This window comes from Megalops cyprinoides, chromosome 19, assembly GCF_013368585.1.
Source record: "Megalops cyprinoides isolate fMegCyp1 chromosome 19, fMegCyp1.pri, whole genome shotgun sequence".
In the NCBI taxonomy this organism is placed as follows: Eukaryota; Metazoa; Chordata; class Actinopteri; order Elopiformes; family Megalopidae; genus Megalops; species Megalops cyprinoides.
The window spans coordinates 25,240,428-25,260,208 of record NC_050601.1 but is presented as its reverse complement, the minus strand read 5'-3'; the positions used below and the strand labels follow the sequence as shown (position 1 = coordinate 25,260,208).

The 19,781-nt window shown below is 42.9% G+C and overlaps 1 protein-coding gene across 1 annotated transcript; it reads left to right on the top strand.

The window, feature by feature from the left end:
• The first annotated feature begins 7,727 nt into the window (after nt 1–7,727).
• On the top strand, nt 7,728–13,934 carry noxo1a (NADPH oxidase organizer 1a). The gene is made up of 8 exons (XM_036553305.1): nt 7,728–7,824; nt 9,196–9,276; nt 9,361–9,433; nt 9,532–9,715; nt 9,977–10,167; nt 10,819–10,932; nt 11,870–11,987; nt 12,934–13,934. Exons 1-8 carry the CDS (start codon nt 7,759–7,761, stop codon nt 13,595–13,597), a joined length of 1,491 nt encoding a protein of 496 aa, XP_036409198.1. The 5' UTR covers nt 7,728–7,758; the 3' UTR covers nt 13,598–13,934.
• The last annotated feature ends 5,847 nt before the right edge of the window (nt 13,935–19,781 follow it).

The following is a 19,781-nucleotide window of genomic DNA, read 5'->3' as shown; positions in this document are numbered from 1 at the left end:
CTGTAAGAAAAAAAGAGGCAATCTTTTTTTTTTTTTTTTTTGCGTCCCCCTGCTCGACCCATCTCTCTATGCAACTCAGAATGATCACCGTGGGAGGTGTTTGGAACACACCTGGATGTAATCCACTTGTTTTCTTTGTTTTCAAGGAATGGAGTTTTGAAATGTTTCAACAGGACTGGCTGAAACCATTAGAGTATTTATTAAAAGTATATATATGTACAGATAAAGGCACACATAATGACACATGAAAGGAGTTTTTTTTTTAAATGCTTCCCTAATTTGCTTGGCGCATTGGATGTTAAGCTTATCTTGAGTAGTTCTGTAAAACTTTTTTCTAATTTCTACTGGCAGTCTGCAGTGGCTTGTAGATGTTGGAAGTGAGGATTGAACATGATTATATAGACTACACAAGAGTGCTTGTGTGGACCAGAGGTTCGCAGATCGTACTAACAGCCGTCAGTTTGGAGAATCACACCTTTTGAGATTGTTGCTGTATGATCTAACATTGCAAATGCAGACGTCATGTCGTTTCCATGGAACCGTAAGAATGGGCCTGAAAACGTGCCAATAAGAAAAGGCATACTAATTGTGAATCAAGGATGTATGAAGTCTGGCTTCTAAACCCCAGGGAGACTAATGCAGGCTATGTAGCACAGAGGTACAGCACAAGTTCTGTGCTGTTCACATACTTCTAATAACGGCGAACAGAAAATGGGCATAAGTCCATTTTCCAGGGGGCTTTGTCTCAATCAGTATTGAAGTAGTGCCTGCATTAAAACAGCAACAGGTGCAGTAGTTGTGTTTGAAGAACTCCAAGAAACTAAACCCATCCTTCCAAGCTTTAGTTAAACCTTCTGCCTTAAAAATGGGAAATAAAATGTCATACAAAATTCCATTTTACTGAGAATGATTCTTGGCATCTTTTAAATTACGAGGTACTAAAACACACAGTAGTAGTGGTTCATCCTTCACAGGGTGCCCTGTGCTGAGCGGGTCAAAAATAATTCTGTGGCCCAGTGTGGTCATAAACGTCCCCCCGACATTGCACAAACCTCCACAATGACTCTAAGGCTTTTACCCACAATCCTGTAGGGGTTTGTCCTTACCTGGCTGGGATAAGAGTCGAGTGACACAGATGACTTAAATGAGAACACATCTTTAATAAACCTACCTCAAGCATAGGTGTCATTTATGCTGGGGACGCTGGGGACATGTCCCCACCGCTTTTTGTCGTGGCCCATTTCATCTCCACCACTTTTTGAAAGCCTTTAGTTAGCTGAACACATCAAACCCATTGTCGTCCCCCGCACTTTCCCAAACAAACTGACGCCCATGACCTCAAGGGTCAATAAACTCAATCTGCTCCTCCTTAAATCAGCAGATACCTTCTGAGTGTGCGATGGGCAGCTGGGGCCCAGATTTAGTCACTCCTGCAATGCACTCTTAACTTTGGGTGACAAATTGAAGCAACTGTCGGCTCATTTCAGCAACAGCCAACCCCATGACCTTGTGTAAGTGTCAGAAAAATACTAGCACTCGCTTAAATTCCCTTTTTCAGAGTTTGGAATGAAGTGTTTCCTTTGCTCTGGTTTTCAGGTCAAATGATCTAGGCCCTCACTGGATGGATTTTTGGCCCAAGGAACAGAAAGGCTGTCATCATGTCCTCTTTTGGGTCTCTCGGAATTGGCCTGTGGAATCTGCAGCCATTCTTGTTATTTATTTATACTTTTTGATGGCAGTTGTCCACTAGTTTAAGGAATTGAGGAAGTCTACACAACACTAAGCTGATTTGATGTCAGGGTTAACCAACTCGGCTGTCTGGCAGCTGTTGGAGACGAGAGAGAGGGAGGTTCTGTTCAGGAACAAAACCAACGTATAGAGTGAGCGAGCACCGTGTGTGATAGGACGGAAAATACTAATACTTTTGTAAATAATGGAGCTACGTTTGTCATATATAGGTTTTATTTTGTTCTCTGAGAGTTGAAAGAAACTTTTCTATTATTAATATAATATCGCGGTGAATTTCGGGAAAGAGAAATGTGTTCAATTTAAAAGTTAAAAAGGGTAGACGGTTGCACGCGGCCGGCGATATCATGCTCACGCGATGCTCCGGGGAAATAAGTACCTGTATTAGCAGAGACTTTGTGAACGTATTTGAACGGACGTGAACTGAAAAGTTGCAGTCTGATTAACATGGCAATAAAGCTGTTCTGAATAAATAACCTGGCCTTCCGACTTTGGGCTGTTTCTCCTCTCTGGTGGAATGTGTGCACTGTGTGGGAGCTGAAGACTTGTATTCTAAATAAATGTGCTGCGAACACATTTTGTAATGAATTTATTTTCGGCAGGCTGGCATGAGATGTCCTGGACGGCTGGGTATCAGATGCATAACCCTACGCTTCCATTGCAGGGAATTTTGCTTCGCTCTCTTTCAGGTTGTATGGGGGCGAAATCAGAGCGAATGTCGCCCCCTACAACCGGAATGAGAGCGAAGCAAAATTCGCTGCAATGGAAGCGTAGGTTAATAGGGCACACGTACATCATGTTGTTATTGACACTAGATGGCACTATAACACAATTTATTCGTCCCTGCACGAATTAAAAACCTGGTTCAATTGTGACGATTTCATCACATTTTCCACTTTCAAACCGGTTAATTTCACACTTATTGGCATTGATAATTGAAAACATGTTTAAATGCGTTTGTGTTTCAAAGTACAAAAATATGCACACAATGTAATTCTATTTATTTACTTAAATACTAGCTAAATAGTTTTATTTGTTAATTAGTTTTACTTGATTAAATTCCTCATCTTGTATTTTTGGCTTTGGGCCGACCCCGTCATTTGTTTTTTCTTATTCCAAGACTTGATTTTTACTGCCGGTTTTACGCTAAACACTTAAACAGCTCACAGAAAACGGCTGTTTTTCTTTGACGCCTTCCATTATAATTGAATAGTTGCTTCTCATTGGCCACTGGATCATCATCACCCACTCGCGGTTGGCAGATTAATTATCATCTAAACTACCTCACACGTGCTGCATGAAGTCGATGTACGGTTTCAGCCTGCTTGCACCAAATTGCGCCATGAGCTGTGGCTTAATCGAAAAGACAAAAAGCCATATCGGTGCTAAAAATCGAACTGTGGGGACAAAAAAATGGACTTTCGTTGCACCATTATTCACATATGTAAGCTATAATGACATGTTTCAAGGAAGTAATTCAACACAGAGAACGTGAATGCCACCTTATTGCTTCTGAATTACACAAGCTTGTTGTCTCGTCATTTTATTGCACCTTCAAAAATGTTGGCCTAGAAAGACAGCTGGCAGAAAACTGGCGTTCTCAAAATAGCGATTAGTAAACGGTAGGCTACTTGTATGCAACCAATACCACCACGCGTCCCAGTATTTGGCAGCTGTTGAGCTCAAAAAAGGGCAGGCAAAGAAAATACCTTTATGTAACCGCAATCTATTTTGGATTGTTTTACACTATTATCAAAACTGTCAATTGTCAACGACCACCAATAAAAGTTAAAAATGATCTTCATACTCCTGATGTAAAATCAAAATGATTTGACGTTACCCGATGGCTATAATTTAAATAATTTACTGTTAAGTGCTTAGGTTAATAACACTACGTCAGACACTTTTGGTCAAATAAAGAAAATAGCTGCCCGTGGGTGGCCCTAGCTAAATCTGGCAAGTTTGTTAATCGTGAAAAACCGGTTCAGAACAATTAGCCTACCGCATTACCCGGCGGAGAATGAACAAAGCCTGCCCAGCCCTGTGGGGTGGTAGACGTTAGAATAAACCGAAATCTGTGCCATCTCTCCCGCCCCGTTACCAAAATCTAATTCTCTGGGAGCATGCATAAAAAAAGTCAAAAGGCGACGTGGCAGAATCAAGGTGCTTTCACAGTCAATGTTAACTATCCTAATGTAGGCCTACCGCACAGCCATTAGGAGCAGTAGCCTATTTTATAGTTATTAGGCCTATGTTGTTACTCTCTTCATTAGAGGGCCGTCGGTTTAAATCCCAGGTTGGTGAGGGCTGCTATATGCTCCAGTAATGTACTTTTTGTTGCACGAGTATTCATGATGCGACCCACGTTAATAAACATAAAACGTCCAGTTTTAAGTCGAGCTCTTATAAACTACTTCCCGAGGGTGAATCCGCTTTAAATCGCGACAAGACGCCGCAATGAAGGACAGAAAGGGTAGCTACAGAGAACACAAAACGGACTACTGGAAAAAAAAAATCTTCAGGTCACTGATTGAATTTTCGTCAGGGGGATGTGAGGGGTTTTTAATATACTCTTGCGTCGTGACCGTTGCACAGAGAGTCAAGAAGCGGCGACAGTTGCAGTAAAAGGAGTAGTCGTTTATAATTTTACAACTAGAAATGGGTATCGGGAGGTGTCGCTAACTTTGCCCAAAAACCAAAACGTCTCTCTCCTCCCAACTCCAACCGGAACGGCCTGCACCCTTAAACCTAAAACCAAAAACGATCAATTTTCCTAATTATTCCCGCCCTGACACCTCCCCCCAATCAATGGCTAATTTCCCATGCAACAAATGTGACTGACACATTCACGGGGGGATGACACACATGCACAGACAGGGACGGTGGCACAGATAACTGCGTGCGTGTGGGGTGTGGGGTGGGTAACCACTGCGCTACAATATTTTCCAGGAAGCAAAATCATAGAAACAATGATTCCTCTGTCAAATGCCGCTCGGCAACATACCGCTTCTCTCATCCTGCAAGCTCTGGAAGTACCAGGTAACTTGGGGTTCGCCACAATACAAATATCCTTGTACAAATGCCAGTAATGACAATCAACGGCAGATATTTTCCCGAACACACAACAGTTCAATCAAGACAATACGTTTCTACACTTTTTTGTTTGTTTGATTGGGGGACAAAATTGGACAAGGGTGGAGTAGCCTAGGGCCCTAGGCTATTTCGATCTAGAGTCGTCTGAGCAAGGTTCTTATGCTTGAAAAACTGGAAATGGCTTGGGTGCCAGACTGATTAATGAGTGTACCTTACTCACTCGTGTGTGTGTGTGTGTGTTTTTCCCCTCGATTGCGCTGTTTTACCCTCAGTGAGAGGGGCAGCAAACGGAACATTTGAACCTAGAATTCCCGAACTTAGTTTGTGTTACCAAGCCTCCGTTGCACAATTTGGCACTCGTGTTTACATAACCTTAGACGAGACGACCGGCTAAACGTGACCAAGGCAAACCCACTTTTGTTTGAACATCATCTCTGAACCTAATCAAGTAGTCTAAAATATGGCTTAACATTACTGGCCTACAAAACAAAACAGCAGGGCGCACCCTCCAGACAAAGACACCGCGATAATGGGTTTTGGCTAATCTCCACTGACTGCCAGGGCTCACCTGTTTGCTCTTTGCAACTCAGGAGCGGTTGCTTACAAGCAGCGGCCCTTTGCGCCGAAGATTGCGTCTTAGGTCAACAGTAAATAACCAGCAGATAGTGACTGCTCAAATGAAATGTGCGACTGTCCACCCGAGTTACCATGGTAATACAACGCTTCCTGACTGAGGAGAAATGAGATCGCCCGAGTTAATGCCCGACACTGATTGTGAATGTGCAGTTGCACTATCGATTATCTTCATGGCGTGTGCATATTTATTTCCAAGCGGAATCCCAAAAAAGAACAACTTGAGAAAGAAAGTGAAAAGTGGCGGTCATGGAGGATACCGTTACCCACGGTTGCCTCCGCGCCTTTTTTTTTTTTTTTTTTTTTTTTTTTTTACTGGCTTACCGTAAGACGTGTAACTAAACCCAGTTTCCTTGTGTGACTCTCCTCTCCGGAAGGGCTAAACAAATCTTGAATACAGTATGACCTGCAACCAAGAAAAACAGGGTATATCAAAACAATCTTGCACGTTGCTCATTTTAATATAGGCGAATGTGTCAGTTATGACAAGTGTGTGTGTGTGTGTGTCGCAAGAAACCGGTCAATAACAAAGTTATAACCCCTCTTTTGCAAATTTCGCACATAATTTCCGGTTGTCGACTCATTGAAATATCAGTCCATAGCCGAGCAGAGATGGTCTTCAACCTACATATCAAATACATATTTCCATGTAACTGGATAGTTTACTGATGTAGGTAAGGTTAAACACCTTGCTCAACTGTATAATAGCAATGCTAAACTGTGAACACAATGAAAAGTGAACACAGGCTGGTTACTCTGGCTGTTACCTAACCACCATTCCACCTTGCCATCTCAATCGCAGAACAGCAGTGAACAGTAACAGTCTTTGAAAGCTATTGTCTAAATGCGATTCATCGTTGTTATTGCTACCATAATTCGTGTGCTGTCAAGAGCTGTCTTTGCACCAACTCCAAGATGACTATTTTGGGATGGTACAGCGCTGCCATTGTGATGTAAGAAACGAAAGCCCTGGAGACATTTGGCACACTTATCCAGTAGGAAAACGTTATTAATGCTGCATTTGTTAAGGTTCCCTGTGGCTTCCTGTAGTGCGCCAAACAATGTGCATTTAATATGCAAATCTAATTGAAGCATAAAACTATTTCTGGAGAAAAAGCCAAACGAGAGCTTCTTGCGTACAGTGGCGGTGGGTGAGCTGGAAACGGGGGAAGCCCGAACACTACCTTTAAATCTATCATTACTTTCAACCTGTTCCCCTTTATCCTCCTTGATTAACAATAAAACAAATAATTCACAGAATAACCGACACCAATCGCGTAAGGAGCAGAAAAGAAAGGGAAAGGACATCAGTCAAGGGAGGAAATATAATCAGTGGATAGAGGAAAGGATGAGAGGAGCACTAGCTATTTGTTCAGAATCATGGTTCTGCTGCCCAGTTTCACTGGCCCATTTTACCTGATCACAGTGAAGTTGTCTTAAAGGGGGACATCTGACACTTAAATAGCTCTGAGACTAAACTTTAATTTTTATTACATATTTTCAACATAGAATGATAGGGTAGACCTGACATACATTTGGAAGTTGTACATTACGTGCATGGGTATTTTGTTGGTGTTACAGACAATTTTCCAAAAAGTGGCCCAATTTACCTGACACAAACTGATCATTATCATTCAGCTGTGGTGGAGCAAGGAGAGAGAGATCTAAAACATGCAGGACAAGGGGTCCTCCAGGAGAGGTTTGGGAAACGTTGCAGTAAGGAATGAATTGTCGATCTAATTTCAGCGAGGTTCCATACGCTTAAAGTATCAAATAACTTTTCTCAACATTTGTCAACGACGTAGGCTATTTTACTCTCGAAGCTCTTTATTCGAAGTCCTTGCTGAATCTCACCGATACTGACGCGCATACGCAAGCATTAGCAGAAGCATGATGGAAGTTTTTGTAATAATAGCTGCGATTTCCGGTCACTGCCAACACCTCTCAGTAGCTCCAATACGACGTCACTATTCCACCTGAAATCAGTTCCTACCTTTTACTGCCCTATATTACGCTGCGGGGAGGAAATAGGCCTATGTGGTTTTACACCCGTGTGGTGATGCAACATTGTACTTGCCACGGGAGACAGAAATAGCTACCTGTCTGTCAACGTGTTTACTTTTCTCTTTGTTCTAATCCACAACAATAGCCTACAGGTGGAGTGTTTCTTCGGTCCCGCCTAAAAGGCTGTTATATACCTGGTCTCTCCGTCGCTCACACTCAGAAAGCGGTCCACGCGCTAAGGGAAACGCGGCTGCAGAGCGAAGTACAGAGCTACCTTCAATCATGAGCGACGACCGATACCCCGTGGTTATCAGGCTTATTGGAGTGATGCACAAGGAGACGAACAAAGTAAGGAGACCTTCACACTTTTAACAAAATGCAGTTGCATGGGGATACAGCGAAGTCTGCAACATAGTTCAGAGCTGTAAATATCGGGGTCCTTCTGCGAGTCCGCGATGGCTCTTATTTGGTAGCCTAATGTTCTTAATTGTAACAAATTATCAACATAAAAAAGCATTTTAGGACATCAAAATAGATAGTTTTGGTTATATGTATTGCGGTTTTGTGCCAACAGCAACACAGCGGACATCCAACAGTCTGTTAAAGTTATATTTATCATTTTTTTGTGTGTGTTATATTTCGATCGTGACCACGTCTGAATCTGGACTGCGTATAAACAAATACATCATGGAGTAAGACCATGTCTCTCCCTTTAATGCACGCTGTCTGTGATATTGGCCATGTGTTCTTACACGGCCATGCACAGCGCCAATATTCATACATTTGTATAAGCACGCCTATTGCATCAAATATCAAAGGGAACCAAGATTACTTGTGCTTATCCATTATATATAAATATCAAAGACGCATCAGATTCTGTACTACTACGCAGTGACGCTAAAAACAACGCCAGTTGATTTTACCACGTCATTTTACGCCCGTTATTATGCCTCTTTTGACGTTACTCTGAGGTTATATTTGGTCTGGTTTGGAATTGTCCACAGATTAATAAATTATACTAAATGCATATAAATAAAAAAACAAATTACAAGAAGTGCACAGTGTAGAGACGACAAGGTTCGATGTATGGAATGTTTGCTGAAATATTTGGCCGATTTGATTCGTCTTTAATCAGTCATCAATCCACTCATAATACTTCATAGGAAGTGTCAGAAGGATTTACCGGTTGTCGGAATTCATGTCAGTAACATATTACCTCCTCGATTAGCTTGTTAAAATTGTTCAGGCTCTCTAACTGAAAAAGTTTGGAATACTGGAATGTGAGAGATGCAGCGCACGACAGGTGCATGACCGACGTGGGATACCGAAAATCACCCAGTTCTATGCCATTCCCTTAATTAAATCCTGGCTACAAACTTGTGATCAGTCGAGCATGAGCTGGGTTTAAATTTCCTGTGAAATCCCCAACACTCATGCCATTTTCATGAGAAGTTATGGTAAATTGTCCTCACAGCTTTAAATATTTACAGAAATCCCGTTTAATAGCTCTAGAGGTGCGGACGACTTACCAATCTGAATGGATGAAAAAGAAAATGAATGAAAAGAAAACTGTTGAAACGTCCATGTGAGCCACGGTCTAGAATGAACTTTGGGTTGGTCAGATTTTTGACGAGCATGCACATTTATCTGTGAATCTAAATGGCATGTGATGTTAAGATAACTGGTTTCATTGATTTCTTTTTGTCTTTGGTCTTTTAGATGTTTATGACGTCGGTGATGTGGTCGGATCAGAGTGATATCATAGTTTACCGATCATTCCAGGACTTCAAGAAACTGCATGTAAGTAAATGCAAACGTATGAATGCGACGAACGCATCGCGTACAACTGTTAGTCTTACTCGAGTTTCCACTTGTTTCCCACAGAAGCAACTGAAAAAGAGATTCCCACCAGAAAACCGCTTCCGCAAATCAGACAGATTAATTCCCAGGTTCAGAGGTAAGAGCTTATATCTAACTGTGCACACCAAGACGGTCAAGGCTTCATCAGAATATCTTGTAAAGGTCGATATATTCCTCACTGTATTTTCCCTACAGCAAGGAACACGGAGAAGAGTTTTCAGAAGAAAGGTCCTAGCAAGTCAATGCTGCGCCTCAAGTTTTTAGAGAGGTACTGTGACCAGCTGCTCAAAAGTGACCCCAGCGTCTCCCAGAGCTCTGAGGTCATTCAGTTTTTCCTCCCGCAAACCCAGGACCTGCAACCGGATTTCTCTAAAAACAGGTAGGCCGCCGTCACTGCGAAAAGCCGTTGCATTATAAACACTGCGGAACAGCATTGCAAGGCAATTGATAACATTGATTGAGATGCGTCCAAACGAGCACATTCAGAGCCGTTTATGGTAGGTAGCCAGTTTCACGTAGGCGCTTTCGGAGAGCTTTTAGTATGAGTTAAACGTGGTTATTATACCTAATCAGTAAGCAGACCGATTAATATTCGTTCGGTGATGTAAAGATGTGCGTGCGTGGTGTTTTTTTTCCGTAGCATTGTCATCATGCCATCTGAAGACGCCTCAGAGAGTGGAGGTGGCACGGGCAGCGTGGGAAATGTTACGCAGCCCTTCGTGACCGAGGCTTACCGGTGCGTGGCTCCGTACGAGACAAAGGACACCAAGAACCGTCCCTTCAAGGTGGCCGTGGACGAGAAGGTTGACGTGCTCATTAAAGACAAAGCCGGTGAGCGTCATGCGTTACACTGATAGCTTCTCTTGGCTTTGTTTGCTGTAGAGGGTACTCCGTAGTGACACCCAGAATGAATTTAATTAGCCGAGAGCATCCGGTTTACTTTACCGAAGGCCTCCTGTATCATGTGGTTTTCTTAGTCCCCAGTACACAGCACGATCCAGGCACTTTTCACCAATCACAATTTTTTTTAACATCTCCTAAGGTTCAGTGGTAACTATCTGATTAGGATGCCTGCTAGGTTGCAAGACAGCCATAAATGTGAATAATTATTTAATTCTCTGAGGTATATTCAACAGTGGGCAATGCAAGGTTTTCTTGTGGTGAGGAGGCTTTTGATTGGAACTAAGATGCCCCTAAACCAAGTACCCTAAGTATTCTTTGAAACAGTTGCTATAATTTATGCCCCAAGCTGTAATTCTTTTGCTTGTTGTACTGGTGTAGCAGGTGTTATGGGATCTGTTTTGGAGCAAAGCTTGTTTCTTTCAATAAGTGCAAAAGGAAACTAATCACAGGAATTTTGAGATGCACTGACTATGTATATGGAGGTGGCCTTGAAAGTGTCAAAAGAATGAAGTGACTGTGATCGTGACTGTGATCATGACTGTGACTTACGCCGATCCTGTCTGGCCCATTCCTGTGCAGGCTGGTGGCTGGTGGAGAATGACAGCAAGTGTCTAGCCTGGTTCCCAGCACCTTACCTGGAGAAGTGCGAGGAGGAGGAGGATGAGGAGGACAGCCCGGATGGCACAGAGGAAGGTAAAAAGGATGATGGTTTCATTGCTGCAGAGAGGGCACATGAAATGGAGTTAAATTAAAAACTGAAATTGGCTGCTGATGAGCATGGCTGACTTAAACTGGCACGCAGTTGTGTGTCCTGTGAATCAGTCAAAAATCAGAGAAACTGAATAAAAGTAAAGAAAGCCTTCTCTAATCTGTAAAGCACTGGTCCCCACTGATGCACACAAATGTACCTAATCATAAAAGTTGTACTGTATATATTATTATTCTTTATTTTTACTATTGCCCAGATTTGAGAATAACAGTAAGGACATCAAAACTATGAAATGACAAACATGGAATTATACTGTGACCAAAAATGTTAAACAAATCAAAACTAACATATATTTGAGATTATTCAGGTAGCCAAAAATGTTAAAGTTTATGTTTATGTAATGTTAATGTTTAAACAATTTTTTCGGAAAGAAATTCATACATAGGCAACTTCCTTATTTATATCCGTGTAACAAAACAAATTTCAAGCATTTCATTATAGCATGTCTTCAGATCAAAATGTGTTTGAATGCATGTTTCCCATTATCTTAATCAGGTGTGGCCAAACTTTTGACTGGTACTATGAATACAGTTATCTACATGTATATATTACATTACATTATTGTCATTTAGCAGATACTCTTATCCAGAGCGACTTGCACAGGTTAGTTTTACATAGTATCCTTTTATACAGCTGAATATTTAGGCATTATATATATATTCAGGCAATATATAAAGGCATTTCCTGGTTAAGTCAATGATATCTTATACTGAAGGGTACAAGAGCAGTGCCCCAGGGAATCGAATCAGCACCTTTTCAGTTACAAGCCCTGCTTGTACATCCATATCCTGGAGTGAACAATGCAGGCTATGGAAGGGAGGCGAGTTTATTGCTCATCATTTCTCCTGGTTTTCCCCACAGGTGTGCTTTACTGTGCTGTAAAGGGCTACAAGTCCACTAAAGGCGACGAGGTCTCCATGAACATCGGTGCGGTGGTGGAGGTGCTGCAGAAGTCCGACAATGGCTGGTGGCTCATCAGGTAACTCTCCTCCTGTTGCCTGGTGACACGAGACATGACTACCAGCAGACACCCGCACCTTGGACCCTGTTTTCAGCCAGGACAGACTGTTTTTTTTTTTTTTTTGGGAGGGGGAAGTGGTTAGTCAGGGACGTGCCTGCAAAATAAGCGCCCAGTTCCGCATTCCCAGTTCTGCAGAGAGGTGACCGTGAAAGGTCGGGTGTATTAGATCCGTGCCACGAAGGCACACACAGAAATGTCAAAGGTTTACTCAGCCACTGATTGGAGGAGCTTCCCCACAACTGAAAGTACCTTTCCAACAGCTGAAAGCAAAGACCAAAAACAAAGATGCCATGCTTGATAGAGACACCACAGGAATGCAGAATGCTGCAATACAATGTGACATTCCTCGTCTGAGCTCTGCAACTGTCAGAGTGAAACAGAAATGAGTGAAGCATGATTGCAGACACTGTGCAAACTGATCCCACATTAGAGTCCTGTGGTAGAAGCCAGGCTTTCTGCAAAAACAAAAACAAACTACAAACCTGGCAGAGACGCACAGTCAGCTGAGTACAATGAGCTTTACTACCCCTGAGTCCCCCAGCAGCTTCAGCTGTCCCTCTGGCACTGCTAGACCCCTTGCCCAATAGTTTAAATGCACAGGATTATCTTTAGTGTTGTTGAAATAACTATTTGTAATCTTCCTTATATCTACCATTGGCTCCTTTATTTTAACATACATCTGCTTAATAGTACAATATCTGTTGAATCAGCTGAACATTTTGTTGAAGAAATTCCGGTTGCTGAACAGAAACTGACAGTTTACTAATAATTAGCTATTTATTCTCCTTTCATACAGAAGGACTTTTTATGGTTTCATTTATGTATCGTAATTTTCTCAATCTATGAAAGTTTAGTTGGGAGTTTTCTGTGCTGTATTCAGTGCGCCCCTCTGCATCTTTTGCAGGTATAACGGGAAGGTGGGCTATGTTCCCTCCATGTACCTGCGGCCGTACGCCAACCCCCAGGTGCGCTTCATAACTCTGCAGAAGGAGATGCGCAGTTCCACCCTCAATCTGGCGCAGCTGCAGGTTCCCGGGGCGACGCTCAGCCGCTCCCAGGGTGACCTGCAGTCGGCGGGCAGCCCCCAGCCTGACAGGGACCTCTCCCTGGCGAGCAAGGATAGGTCAAAGTCACGCTCGCTGGACGTGCTGTCGGAGCCACGGGGGCGGGTCGGAGCCACGCCCCCCTCCATCATGGTGGAGCCCCCCAGCGAGGGCTGGCGGCAGGACAGCCTGAGCGGGGCGAGCGAGGCTGGCAGCGAGTCCAGCCTCAGCGATGACTCGTCCGCCGGCGACCCCGCCCTCAGCCTCAGCCTGCCCACTGGTGACTGGCGCCTCCGCCGGAGCCTCACGCCACCCCCCACCTCCAGCCCCGCCCCCGCCGAGGAGAGGATGGTGCCCAGCAACTCGGACCCGAACCTTCTAAAGGCGCCCTCCACTCCCAAGGTGCCGCCGCGGCCCCACGCCCAGGAGATCCTCACCCGCTGCACAACCATCACCCGCAAGGCCGCGCAGAGCCCTGGCAAGGCCCGCCTGTCCCCCAACGTGGGCCAGATGCAGAGTCGCTAAGCAACAGCGTGACTGGCCCCACACAGCTACATGCTATCAAAGAAATCGTGTTAAAAGATATGAGCACTGAGCACACAGAATGCAAGCAATGGCAGCCTTAATTCTGACCATGCCTTTCTCAACAAGGTGTTATCAGGGATGCATAGCAGTCATTAGAAGCATTGAAAGTCATATCAGTCTTATAACTCCATGTTAAAATGACACATTGGTACAACTCTTTGAAGTTGGCTTTACAAAAGAAATGTGGAAATGGGTCATGATATTGAAAGAAAGGTAATATATGTCTTTACAATGACAGCACAGTGCTTTATTGTAAACATTTAGTTGTAAAGTAGGTTTTACAATGGAAATTCAGACTGCATTGGGCAGGGACAGCTAGAGAGTTAATACATTCTCACCTTCTTTTGTCTTTCTCTACCAATAACCTTTTTATTGACTTTACTCCACTAGGTGTCTGTGAAAACACTAACATTACTACATGACTTTGCAATGGGTTTTTGAACCAGTTGTTGCCTGTGATGCTGTCCATTTATGTGCTGTATGATACAGTGGTATCAGTAAGGTACATAAGAGCAGTCACTTAAACTGGGAGAACTTGTATTTCCCCCTGCTCTGACTTCTTGGTGGTTTTGTGCTAGCTGGACATTTAGCTGATAAAATGCAACAGCCATGTCGGTGGGGTGGAGGAGATGCGTAAATGTGTGGAATTTGCAGGAGGGTATCTAAAGCCACTCAACACCTCCAGAAGGGCTTCACTATGTCCCCAGCACACACCGCAAACCGGTGGAGTGGGGCAGTCGCGTTTGCTTTGTGCAAAGTCTGGCAAAACCACATATCTGAAATGCCTGCTGCAGTGCTGTGCAGGAATACATGCTTTGTTTGGCGCCTTTTATTGAAGGAGAGGTGCACACATGGCTGTTCCTGTGAAATCCCTGCCACAGAGCAAACAATGTCACTGATGACTGCAGAAGATGCGCAATAAGACAGCGTCGTTCATCATAGTGACCTGTGTAAATAAGGGCTCTGTATAAACTAAACTATAGGACCACAGGACAAAAGTCCACATGTTATTACATGAGCCAATACTTGTGCTTGTGTTACGTATTTCAGTTCACTGAAAAACATTTCCTTTAGATGTACACAAAATGAGGCTTATGTTGGTGTCAGGTAAATACAAACTACATTAAAGACATGCTTTGATTTGTTCATATTGATGTGAATAGCCACGGTTAAATGGAAATTGGAAAAACTCCAATGTTAGGTGGTTTTGTGTTGTTGCATGGCTTTCTCAATATTTTTAAGCAATAACTGGTGCAAAGTTTTCCTTTCCTACAAAATATGGTTTTCTGGGGCAAGGTCTCATTTTCATTCCAAGGGATAAATGACCTGAAGATATAGCAATAATGACAATAATGAAGAGCGAGAATAATGCCTTTTCAATGACTTCTCAAGACACATAATATGCATATAATGATGTTTCTATGTGCCTTTTGTTAGATACATTCAGGAAATTCTATGTTATCACTTCAGAAACCTATCTCTATTTTTCCATAATGGAAAAATGTATTGTGCCTTATATGCATGTTGATCCTATATTGTACAAGCATGGTGTATTTACATGTTTATTAATGTTTTCTCCCACTATACTGTTGATTATAGAGAAATAAAACCAATTTCCACTGATGTGTGTCCTATCAATGGTGTGTGCATGTGTTCATGTATAATCTGCTGCAGCAACAGTCAGTTATAGTGGTAAGCAATGGGACTTGTAACCCCAAGGTCCCAGTTTCATTCCTCAGTGGGGAAGTGCTATTATACTGTTGGGCAAAAAAGAATTACCTCAAATTTCCAGCTGCATAAATACATGATAAAAACTGTAAACTATATAACATGTACTGGGCATGTCTGTATGCTACGTAACTGTAATGTAATATTGCTCTGAAAATGAGAGGGGAGGCTTGCAGAGACTACCTCTGGAATTAGTTTATTTTTTAAGTAATAAAGCAGCATATTGCTTCATGGACTTTGACACCTGCTTTACCACCCTATAGCTGCTCCCTCATGCCCTTGTGAAGATCTGTCATTGGAATTCCTCCTGACCATTTTGGAGCAATTCGGAGAAGCTTGGGGTGCTGGGTGACGTCATCACCCAAAAAATGCAATGTTTATATCTACAAATCCATAGCAGCACAAACGAAAATTTTTACGGCACAAACCGGCACAAACGTAGCACAAACGAACGAGACCATTTTGGAGCAATTCAGAGAAGCTTGGGGTGCTGGGTGACGTCATCACCCAAAAATGCAGTGTTTATATCTACAAATCCATAGCAGCACAAACGAAAATTTTTACAGCACAAACGAACAGTAATACCATTTCAAACTTTTTAAATACTTGGGGTGCCAACTTCACGCAGGTACCTGTCCACTATTACCGGACCACTATTTCAGTTGAAAAGATGGTTACTTGGGCATACTACTGCAATACAACCAAACGTGCGAAAACCGACCGGTCTACTCACTTGGCGTATGACAGCTACGCCGACTGATTTTCCCTGGTGTTTATTTTCAAATACTAGGGTGACCATACGTCCTCTTTTTCAATTCAATTCAATTCAATTCATTTTTATTTGTATAGCGCTTTTTACAACACAAGTTGTCACAAAGCAGCTTTACATTGTTCCCAGGCCTGAGACCCCCTGAGAGCAAGCCAACAAGGCAACAGTGGCAAGGAAAAACTCCCTATCAGGAAGAAACCTTGAGCAGAACCGGGCTCATGGGGGGGCCCATCTGCTTCTGGCCGGCACTGGGCAGATAGAGTTAGACACAATATTATGCAATGTACATTTGTTATTGACAAACAATAGCAGTTAACAGTAGAGTGATTATAAGAATGTCTCCTAGGATGTCCGGGTCTTGGAATGCAGTTGGCTTTGATGGGCAGGGCAGCGAGGTAGCAGGACTGGAAAACGAGATGAGACGCTTGGGCTACAGCTCCGGACAGGAGCCCGGAGCAGGGAATAGGAAGCAAACAGAAAACAGTGGTTAGTGGATGATAAGAATGGCAGGGATGTAGAACAGAGAGGCAGGAGAGGAGGGGCAGAGAAAAAGGTGTGCAACAAGGAAAGACCCCGGCAGGCTAACATTATGGCAGCATAACCTAGGGGACGGGAGGCAAGGGACCGGTATAGTCATGAGGGCGACCCTAAGACAGTCAACACCAGATCACGGCACAGGGTCCATGAAAGCAATGACCACTTAGTCCACCAGAGACTCTATGATCCACGCCAGCACCAGGCCATGTCCCTCAGCTGAAGGATTTACTATATAGATATGTTTTGAGCCTAGACTTAAAGGTGGAGAGAGAGTCTGTTCCCCGAATCTCAGAGGGTAAACTGTTCCACAGGAGAGGGGCTTGATAGGAAAAGGCTCTACCGCCTACAGTAGTTTTGCCCACTCTTGGAATGGTGAGAAGCCCGGCATTTTGGGAGCGAAGGGCTCTCTGCGGAAGATATGGATGAAGAAGGTCCTTAAGATAGGGGGGGGGGGCAAGCCCATTTAAAGCCTTAAATGTGAGTAAGAGTATTTTAAAAATGATCCGGTATTTAATAGGTAGCCAATGGAGAGAGGCCAGAACTGGGGTGATGTGCTCAAAGCGTTTAGTTTTAGTTAAGATTCGAGCAGCTGCATTTTGCACCAGCTGAAGGGGTTTTAATGAGACGTTTGCACATCCTGACAAGAGGGCATTACAGTAGTCTAATCTGGATGTTACAAAGGCATGGATTAGTTTTTCAGCGTCGTTAATTGATACGATTTTCCTGATTTTAGCAATATTTCTCAGATGGAAGAAGGCAGTCCTAGAGGTGTTAGTTATGTGAGTTTCAAAGGAGAGCTCGGGATCAATAACAACACCAAGGTCTTTGATGGCTGCACTCGGGGCAAGGGAGACACCATCAAGGTCCAATGTAAAATGAGTGAGTTTGCTCCTGATTGAATTTTGGCCTATGACCAATATTTCGGTTTTGTCCGGGTTGAGGAGGAGAAAGTTTCGGGCCATCCAATTCTTTACATCTGTTAGGCAGGCCTCCATGTTTGAAATATTCAGAGGGACATCGGGTTTGACTGATATGTATAACTGAGTGTCATCCGCGTAACAGTGGAAATTAATGTCATGTTTACGGATGATATCGCCAAGAGGCAACATGTATAACGAGAAGAGCAGAGGTCCAAGCACAGATCCTTTTCCCGAATATGTCCTCTTTGTGGGACCTAAAAATGCGTCCCAAAAAGAGGACGTGTGGTCACCGTACAAATACTCATCGTTTGTCTGACAAAACTCAAGAGCTTTGTCATTGTAATTCTTACTTAGATATACATGTTCTGCAATCGTCATAAATTAGGCTACTGATCGTTTATTTTGGGAAACGCGGCTGCGGGTTTAAAAAGAGCTGCCATCAGAAATCAATGAGTAACATACAAACCACTCCTTGCCATTGTTCTCCAGACCAATACCAACGAACACGAAACTTGAAACTTGTAATTAATTACATAACGTGGCATTTAAATGTCACGGACGACAGACGAAGATGAAACGTGCAGTAAATGATAGTGCGAGTGCGTGGTGCTTTTGATGGCACGCAGCCGCATCGTTCTCCACTTCAAACCTTTCCTTCTTCATATGCACTGGAATGTGTTTGAAATGTCTGCTGCCTGATGCTTTATCACCGCTGAGTTACTTCATTTGTACCAATATAATTGAGTTGCAGGCACATGCCGTTTGCCTTGTCCATATTTCTGTATAATAGCAAATACGGGCCGGTTTCACAGACAAGAATTAAGTTTAGTTGTAGTCTAAGATATTTATTTTAATGGAGATTTCCACGAAAGAGAATTTCTTAGTCTATGACTAGTCTTCAGCCCTGTCTGTGAAACTGGCCCATATTCTCTTAACTCTTAAGAACTTTGAAGGGGGCACGTTAAAAGTCTTAAGGCCTTTGCACACCAAATCCGTATTTTTCGTATGCGTTTTTAATCCGTCATCCGATAAAAATCGTTACGCACAGAAACCTTGCACACAAGTCCGATGCGTTTTATTATTCTATTCGTTGCGGAAATTCGCAGTACGAGACAAAATGGAGTTGTCAAGCAATCAGGATGATTTTGTGGTCCTTGCACCGCTTGAAAGTAGACAAAGAAAAATGAAATATTGGGTCCATCCAATCCTGAGAATGCGTCGAGGGAGGAGAGTTTCACCTGCTAATAAAGGAGCTACGGAATTATCCTGATCGTTTCCAGGTCTATTTCAGGATGTCAGTGATCCAGTTTGATACGCTGCTAGCAATAATGGAACCACACATTAAAAAGAAGACCACGAATTTCTTCAGAACAAGAAGTAGTGCGACAACGGTGAGCTTTGTTTTCAGATTGCGCCAGTTACTTTACGTGGCTGCCCATAGGCAAACAGGCAACAGCTTCGGGAAAAGAAAGACAAGGCTCGCGGAGCCCATCTTAACAGGATTAACAGGCTCGAGATGTCAAAGAAGACAAGAAATCACCCGCTCACTCCCATGGTATGCATCATCGCCTTTCCGATTCCCTTTTATCGAAGCAAAACTGTGTCTTTTGTTGAGGACGGAAAACGGAATGTTCTCTTTAGTGCGAACAAAGAAATCTCACCTGTGCATTTTTTTAAACAATACCGTGTTACTTGCAAGAATGTCAGAAGATAACACTGTTTTCCTTTTTGCACTAAGCGCTGTAAATGTAAATAATTGGTCGCATTGTGTCAGTGGTTACTTAAAATAATACCAGGGATTTGACCAAAGTAGTCTTCCCATAACCAATACCTCGACTAACCTTCTTAATATTATATAATATTAATATTTTCAATATTATCAGGAATTAGTTTTTTGAGTCACATTTCTGCAATGGAACTGACACATTCTGCTTTAGGCATTTACAGAAAACCACACACAAACTTCGACACAAAACAGTGAATAAAACCAACAGTATTGTCTACCTCTCTACTTTTTCTGTGCAACAGTCTTATTTGAAACCTTAAAGATTTTATTTCATGACCAGACATTTCCTAAAAATTAAAACTGAAGAATAACTGCAAAATACAAAACACTGCATGATATATCCAGAGCTGGAATTTTTGCAAATGGTAAATAAAGGGAGTCTCA